General features: G+C 34.6%; 2 gene segments (V, D, J or C); both read right to left on the bottom strand.

Annotated features, from left to right (window-relative positions):
• Positions 1–4,784: 4,784 nt before the first annotated feature.
• Positions 4,785–7,533, bottom strand: LOC127159516 (Ig heavy chain V region 5A-like). The segment is given in 3 exon segments: positions 4,785–4,910; positions 6,974–7,299; positions 7,411–7,533. Coding segments are annotated over 3 exon segments (495 nt in total).
• A 782-nt stretch (positions 7,534–8,315) lies between these two features.
• On the bottom strand, positions 8,316–8,626 carry LOC127159515 (immunoglobulin heavy variable 3-21-like; the record flags this gene model as incomplete). The annotated part of the segment is given in 1 exon segment: positions 8,316–8,626. A coding segment is annotated over 1 exon segment (311 nt), but the record flags the coding sequence as incomplete, so codon positions are not given.
• Positions 8,627–8,863: the final 237 nt, after the last annotated feature.

The following is an 8,863-nucleotide window of genomic DNA, read 5'->3' as shown; positions in this document are numbered from 1 at the left end:
GCTGCTGTCAGCAGTAGTAGAGCTGTTGAGAAGATCATGGTTTAAGATGATGTGAATTTCTCCTTCTGACCCCCAGACACACTTCACTTTAGTACATGGAGCAGATGAACATTTGCATATTGTCATGTTGTTGTCCAAGATGTAAGAAATACATGCTTTTGCCATTTAATCTATTTTATTTGATATCTGGAATTGATTTCTAGAAAACAAAATTAAGGAAATGAGTGGACGTGTCACATTTCTCTAAGGTATAAAAATATTCTTAATATAAAGATAAACCTTTGATGTTTTGGTAGGCCTATTTAGAGGTTTTTATTGGTCGTTCATGATGCATGCAGGTTTTTATTTTGTAGCCTTTGTTATCATTATAAACACTGCACTTTTATAGCAATTTGTAGCATAAAATTGAGTAACCTCTGTTGTATAATCTAGACCTTATAATCTAATATTTATCAACACAAAATTATATAAATCTTAAAAATAGTGCCAAATATATGCATATACCAAAAATTTCTATAATACAATAGCCAGCTCTTGGTAATGAAACAACATGAGCACAACCAATGATTTTGATTAAACATATTCAGCAAACAAATTAAGTGTAATACTTAGTGTTTAATGTATTAAATGCACATTGCCTGTTTTTCAATTAAATTAAAGAAAAATAAAATATTAGGTGCAATTTAAGCTGACCTTTGTTTCCTACTGGGCCACAAATGGGCCTAATCACAGTCGTGCTGATATTCGGGAAAAAAACAGCACGACTTCCAGTGTGATTTTACTTGTATACAACAGTTCTGTAAATAAGCTAATAACTGAGTAATTTAGTATTTCCATTTACTTTGTTTTTGCTCTGTCAATGGCAACAAGTGGTGTGACACAAAAAAAAAAAAAAAAAAAGAAAAAAAAAACTCAGGGATCATGGTCTAAATATCAGTACTTTTGATGATTTTTAAGAACCACAACTAACTATTTTATAAACACTATATATGAGTTTTCCAGTATCTGCAATATGTATGAATGATGAATTCGTTTTTGAATGAACCTGCTCTGGACTGACTGGGAATAGAAGAGCTGAAAACTGGACATGGAAGGTCAGACAATAAATATCTGTGGAGCAGAAACAAAATTAATACACTAAAACATTTACAGAATCTAAAGCTGACTGTAGTAAATTAAATTTAATCTAACTAATTTAGCAAATGACATTATTTACTGACCATGTCAAAATAATTTTAACAAGAGTTGATTGATTTTTATCATCAGTGTTGGCTAATCCTCCTCTACAATATTCAGATCTGTACACATTACAAAGCTTTAAGCAGCTTAAGAAGAAAACACATTGGCACTTTGATCAACTGATTCTCACTGAGTGCTGTAGATAAAAGTTTACATTAGAAAGGAGATTTTCCAGTCAAGAAAACAAACATTCAGTCAGTGACATTCAAAATGTCAAATATTAAGACTGCTTGACAAGAGCACCACCTCCTGGAAATGGAGCATAAATGAAGTCAACAGGAAAGATAGTGGTTTTTGTATTGCTTTTACACTGAATTCATTCACTGTGACTCTCTTGCACAGTAATACACAGCAGTGTCTTCAGTCTTGAGGCTGTTCATCTGTAGGTACAGTTGACTGCTGGAATCATCTCTGGACACTGTGAACCTGCCCTGAACTGACTGGGAATAGGAGATTGGAGAACTGGATGTGCCAATAGTTGCAACCCATTCCAGTCCTTTACCGGGTGCCTGTCTCACTACACCTGCCCAGGAGCTGCTGAATGTAAATCCAGAGGCAGTACAGACCAGACGAAAAGATTCACCTGGTCTTTTTACCACATCTTGAGACTGAGTGAATGTCTGACAATGAATATCTGTGGAAGAGAGAGAAACACAGTATAATAAACTGAAAAGTCAGTAAATGTATTTAAAGAAAAAAATATTGCTGTGTGCTTTATAAAAGTGTTTATGCTGTTATTTTATATCATTATTATTTAAAAATGAACAAACCATGTAAAAATAGTAATATCAAGACTGAATTAATTATTGTCATTGCTGATGAAGTTCTTCTACATCAACCAAATGAAACACAGGCACACTTCAATGGCACAATGTAACTTATGAGAGGTAATCATCACAGTTTTGCATGAACTCCTCCTCCAGCTTGTCTATTTTTTTTTTTTTGACTATGAAGAACTGAAATTTCTACAAATATAAATAAATAAACATGTTAATAAAAAAAAAAAAATGTTCATTTTGGGGAATGATGAATAGCATAAATGGCCTAGATAAAGTAAGCAAAAGATCATTTGTATATGTGAAATTAATGAGAACATATTTCATAAATGTTAGTGACTAAGTAGTGAAAATGTGTGGATTCATGTGTGATGAGAGATGGTAGCATGCAGGGGTGTCTTTAGACCAGTGGCTTTCGATCCTGGTCCTGGGGACCCATTGCTCTGCACATTTTGTGTGTCTGTCTTATTTAACAAACCTGATTCAGTTAATCAGCTCGCTATATAGCAAACCATACATCAATGGAAAGATTGGTGTTTGGAAAAATTGACCCTTATGACTGGTTTTGTGCTCCAAGGTCACAAATGTGCAGAGCGGTGGGTCCCCAGGACCAGGATTGAAAACCACTGCTCTATTATCAAATTGCCTCAAAACTCTGGCAATTTGATAATACCTATCAAAATCAACCACGGGCGGCAGATCATTTTCTTATTTAGCACCCAAACTTTGGAACAATCTACCCAACACTGTTCGGGACGCAGACACACTCTGTCAGTTTAAATCTAGATTAAAGACCCATCTCTTTAACCTTGCTTACACATAACACATTAACACATTTCTATAATTCAAATCCGTTAAAGGATTGTTAGGCTGCACTAATTAGGTCAACCGGAACCGGGAACACTTCCCATAACACCCGATGTACTCAGTGCATCGTCAGAAGAATCGCATCTACACTAATATTAGTCTGTTTCTTTCTTATTCTGAGGTCACCTTAACCACCAGATCCAGTCCGTACCCAGCCCAGACGGTGGATCAGCACCTAGAGACGACCTCTACAGCAATGAATGTCAGCGGAGACCACATCGACTAGATGAGCCCCAGAGACGGATCCCCAGTGAAGACCTCGTCACCTAGACAGCTGTCGGCACAGGTCCACGGGACCTGGTGAGTCCTCTGTGTCTGGCCAGAGGAGAACTGGCCCCCCGACTGAGCCTGGTTTCTCCCAAGGTTTTTTTCTCCATTTGTCACCGATGGAGTTTTGGTTCCCTGCCACTGTCGCCTCTGGCTTGCTTAGATGGGAACTGTCACACCCCTGGACTTTCTAGTTGGTTTCTCCCATCATCTCCCCTGCAGCTCTGTGTGTTTTGGTTTCTCCCTCATTGTCTGCAGCCGCCTTGATAATTCAAAATTGACTTGATTTTTTATTTGTTAAATTTATGAATAAAATGTTGCAGCCCTGTGTTTGTAATCAGTCTGTGTATATATAGCGTGTGTTTTCCCTCTTGCCTTGTCGGACGTTAATGTTACTACCCTGTGTTCCTGTGTTTCCCGTTGGATTTATTAAATGCCTTTCATCTTATTACGTCATTGTTCGTGTGTTTCGTCTGAGCGTGACAGGGACACTTTATCTTCACTTTATCTTCACACAATATTGTATTTTATTTTATTGTATTTGATTAACTACCTTTACTTGAAAGTTGAGTATTTACTGTTGCCCTTTGCATTGTTGATGTACTATTTCCTATTAATACTGTACAGCCGCCTTGTCACAATTCTGTATTGTTAAAGGCAGTATATAAATAAAGGTGATTTGATTTTTTGATTTGATTAGACCCTTTTACTGTGGCATGAGTCCCAGTTACTGATAAATCATAATGTGTTGATGGACATTATCATATATCAGCCTAAGAATTTTTTTTCTGATAATATTACAGTACAAGCGATATGTGTGATATGTGGCTGCTGAATGTAAATCCAGAGGCAGTACAGACCAGACGAAAAGATTCACCTGGTCTTTTTATTACATCTTGAGACTGAGTGAATGTCTGACAATGAATATCTGTGGAAGAAAGAGAAATAAAATAAACTGAAAAGTCAGCAAATATGACTATAAAAAAGTTAGCCCAATAGGGAGTTAAAAATAAATAAATAAATAAATACCTATGCATTAATACAATATTAATATTATTTAGGAATGAGTTACAAACCATGTAAAAATAGTAATAACAGGAGTGAATTGATTATTGTTGTCATTGCTGATTAATTGCTCCTCTACAAGAACCACAGTCAGTGAACACACTTATGGCACAATGCAACTTATGGGAATTATATATAACAGTTTTGCATGAACTCCTCCTCCAATCTGTCATTAATTTTTTCTACCTGCACAGAAAAAAAAATGGATACCAGAGTTGGTAAATATGTAGTGACAAAAAACATATTGGGCCTTGATAAAGCAAAAATGTATTTTTATTTGTGAAATTTATGAGAAAATGTTGCATAAATGTTAAATTATTGTTTTTAAAACAATATTTGAATGATGAATAGATGGATGGATGGATAGATAGAAAGATAGATGATAGAGATGTGATGAGGGATGGTATTTATATCTTAAATGATGTGTTCAAGTTTTTTAGTACAGAGCTGTGGCTTGTTTAGTCACTGTGACTGTGTTGCACAGTAATACACAGCTGTGTCCTCAGTCTGGAAATTATTTCCCTGTAGAAACACTGTGTTTTTGGACGTGTCCTTTGTGAAACTGATTTTTCACTGAGTCTTTAATGTTAGTGCCACCACCACTACAAAGATATCCGAGCCATTCCAGTGCTTTTCCAGCAGATCCAGATGCAATAGCTTGATACTGAAACACAGCAAATGGCGAGTTAATGGAAACTGACAGCACACATATAGGACAATATAAGAGAACAGAAACACACACACACAGAAGCAGCAGCAAATTAATGACTCCTTACTGATTCATTTTTGTAAACAAAATGGAACATCAGAACATACATGAGATTCCCTCTCAGGATTCTGCCAGAGAAACTGTGGCAGTTGAAATGAACAATTTTCTGAGTCATATAATGGAGGGGTTCCACCTAAAGTCGTCCATGTGAGGGTAAAATTGAAAGGAAAAGACCACATGTGCTGCTCTATGTTCAACATCATGTTTTGCAACTGCTTGCTTGTTTCTGGGTTTTGTTTCTTTCTAGAACAACATGTTAGTCTATACTCAAATTCACTCAGTTTTCATCTATTGTTTTAAAGGTGAGAAGCAAGATGAATGATGGAGACATGGTGAAGGCTCAGAAGTACAGTCAATGTGCATGTTGGGCAAACACAATGGCGGTGACTGTGACCAGTGCAGCTCTAACTGTGTTCCTTGTCTTGTGTCTTCGATAATTTATCTGGGATTTCTTGAGCAAGTTCATCCGACACTACTTTTTCCTCTTTTGTACTGTCTTTTGACAATGAAAGGCAAAAATCAAAACCCCAAAATTATTATAATCAAAGTAGACACAACTCTTATCCATCTGGAAACAACAATAAAAGAAGCTCTCAAAGACCCTCACACAGTGGAGGAAGATGGAAAGGGTGAGGACAGAAATGATACTGTGAGATGCAAATGACCATCTCAGTTTTATTGAAATGTCATAATAATGTCATATGTTTAGTCTGATTAGCAGTATTTGGATTAGACACCTTTTCTAAAATTACAATCATCAGGGTCACGTAAATTGCTTCTGATATCACTTGCTAAGAAGACATAAGAATATAACAATTTCTTGATTGTATTGTCTTTTATTTATGTTTGAATAAGTATGTAATTAGAAATAGAATGTAATAGAATGTATTAACAGAATGTATTTTGGTGGTTTCTATATGCTTTATAGTTCTAGAATTTAAATAAGTCTTATGAAACTATACATGAATTTTCACTTAATTTTTTTAGAGGCAATAACGAAACGCAGGTGTTTCCTGAGGGTCACACATCAGTAAATATTTATTTATTTATTTATTTTTTTTTGTTTTTTTTTTTTTTTGCAGATACTTGCCTCCATAAATGTCTGTTGCTTCAATAATACTATTATTTAAATATTTGAATGTTTTTATTATTCTTGCTCTGCTTTGTTAAGACATAGAATGAGAATGAATGAATCAACAAATAAACAATTTAATCATGACCTTATCAGCAATTATGTTTAAACTGTGGTATCCATTATATCTATTAAGTGGTATCCACTTTTTTTGACCAAAATTATTTTACAGCAACCAAAGATGGCTTTTTGTACAAGACCTGAAACTTGACATTGTTTTTTTTTTTTTTTTTTGTTTTTATTTATTTATTTATTTATTTTTTTTGGTTTGTTTGTTTCTTTCTTTCTTTTTAGTTTAGTTTTGTTTTGTTTTTTTTTCTGAAAGGCTAGTCCAATGCTGAAGAGTTTTAGTCTGAGGTACAATGCCTTTTTGTCATATGACTGAGGTCTGAGGATGTCCTAAATTGTGCAAACATGCCAAGAATACACTTGTAACACAATTATGAGGAGACAGGAATTACATCAACGTAATGAGTTTGTGGGTGGCAAATGGAGAAGACAGAGATATGAATGAAAAGTTTGAATTTAACTAGCAGATTGTAAAGGTTAGCACAGAGAAGCAATAGTTTTGCCTCATAATATATAGGCCTAAAATAATATTTTAGAACTAGAAAGAATTATTGTTCAGTTTTATGTAAACAAACAAAAACAAAAAAAAAAAAAAAAAAAACATGCTAATTTATATTATGCATTTACTTAAATTTATTGGGCTTGCCTTGAAGTATGTTTTTTGTTACCAGCTGAATTAATGAATTATAATGTTTGAGCTCTGAACTTTCTGTGAATCTGTAAAAGTCAGACTGAGGAAAATCATCAGAAACACTTTTAATTTGTAATATGATGATGATGTTTTTGTACAGGGAGTCTGTTGGTGTCTGTCACTGTGTGTTTGGCACAATAATACACAGCTGTGTCTTCAGCTTTCATATTCTTTCCTTGCAGTGTTATTGTGTTACTGGAAGTGTCTCTGGTGATACTGAACTTGCTTTTCAGTGAATCCTTGTAGTCTAAGCCTCCACCATACCAGATCAATCCAATCCACTCCAGAGCTTTTCCTGCAGGCTGACGAATCCAGGCTGTATGCTCACTTGTAACTGAATATGAGACTTTACAGTTGATAGTGAGAGTGGCATCAGGACGGACAGTCAGAGACTCAGGCTGAGTGAGTTCATATGAATCAATACCTGTATCAAATCAAATAATACTTGTTAATAAGAAAGCATGACATTTAAAAACTCTTAACAATATTTTTAGCAACAAAATGATGTATCACACAGAAAGTAAACTAAACTTACAGGATATCACTGCCAGAAGCAACAGTAAAGATGAAGAGATCATGGTTTGTTTCACAGCACAGTTTGAATGAACTGAAGTGATTCTTCACTCCCTCTAGTGATCAGATGAATGTATAAACTGACTCATGTCTGCTGTTTAAATATGCAACAGGACATTTACATAATCATAATCTTGTTAATGAAATTCACATGCATCACACTGTGCAGAACATTATTTTAAACAAGGCTTTTAGTTTTGAATTTAATGAAGTTATTATTTACATGGATAGAGTCTATGTGCAGAAAATGTAAACTGTTTGCTGACATTGTGACTGTAAATAATTTAAACTACCAATATTTTTTATTCCTTCTTTAAAAAAAAAAAAAAAAAAAAAAAAAAACTTTTTGACAACCTTAAAATAAAAATGTCCCCAAATTAAAATGACAACATGGTCTTTGCTTTTTGTAAATGAGCCATTAAAAATAATATCTTCTGTTTGTTTCTTCTTGACACCTATTTTACAAAAACTTGAAGATTTTACTAAAATCTAATTAAGCCTTTTTTTTTTTACAATGAGTACACCCCACATCCCACAGCAGCACTACAGAAATATGCTATTAATTTATGTTGATCTGTTCATGGACTTTTTTCCTTCTTAAATGAATCACTTAAATGAAATGTAAACAGTGGCGCATATTGCATTGATCAAAACTGTTAATTTGCAGATATTTAACAAAAAACCTAAACTACTCTAAGGCTTATTTGCATTTATTAAGAATTTCTAAACTGAAAACAAACATTCATTCACATGTGAAACGGCAAATTTTAAAACTGCTTGACAAGAGCGCCACCTCTTGGAAATGGAGCAGAAATTAACTCAAAAGGAAAGGTGGTGGTTTTTGTATTGCTTTGACACTGAACTCATTCACTGTGACTCTCTTGCACAGTAATACACAGCAGTGTCTTCAGTCTTGAGGCTGTTCATCTGTAGGTACAGTTGACTGCTGGAATCATCTCTGGACACTGTGAACCTGCCCTGAACTGACTGGGAATAGTAGATTGAACTGGATGTGCTGATAGTTGCAACCCATTCCAGTCCTTTACCGGGTGCCTGTCTCACCACAGCTGGCCAGGAGCTGCTGAATGAATATCCAGAGGCAGTACAGACCAGACGAAAAGATTCACCTGGTCTTTTTACCACATCTTGAGACTGAGTGAATGTCTGACAATGAATATCTGTGGAAGAGAAAGAAAAATAATACACTGAAAAATCAGCAAATGTAACTATAAAAAAGTAAACCAAATAAGGATCTTGCTAAAAAAAAAAAAAAATACATACGCATTAATACAATATTAATATTATTTAGGAATGAGTTACAAACCATGTAAAAATAGTAATAACAGGAGTGAATTGATTATTGTTGTCATTGCTGATTAATGCTCCTCTACAAGAACCACAGTCAGTGAACACAC

The sequence above is a fragment of the Labeo rohita genome, unplaced genomic scaffold (assembly GCF_022985175.1).
Source record: "Labeo rohita strain BAU-BD-2019 unplaced genomic scaffold, IGBB_LRoh.1.0 scaffold_2233, whole genome shotgun sequence".
Classification (NCBI taxonomy): Eukaryota; Metazoa; Chordata; class Actinopteri; order Cypriniformes; family Cyprinidae; genus Labeo; species Labeo rohita.
Note: the sequence above shows the minus strand (reverse complement) of the source record. Positions and strands in the feature narration are given on the sequence as shown.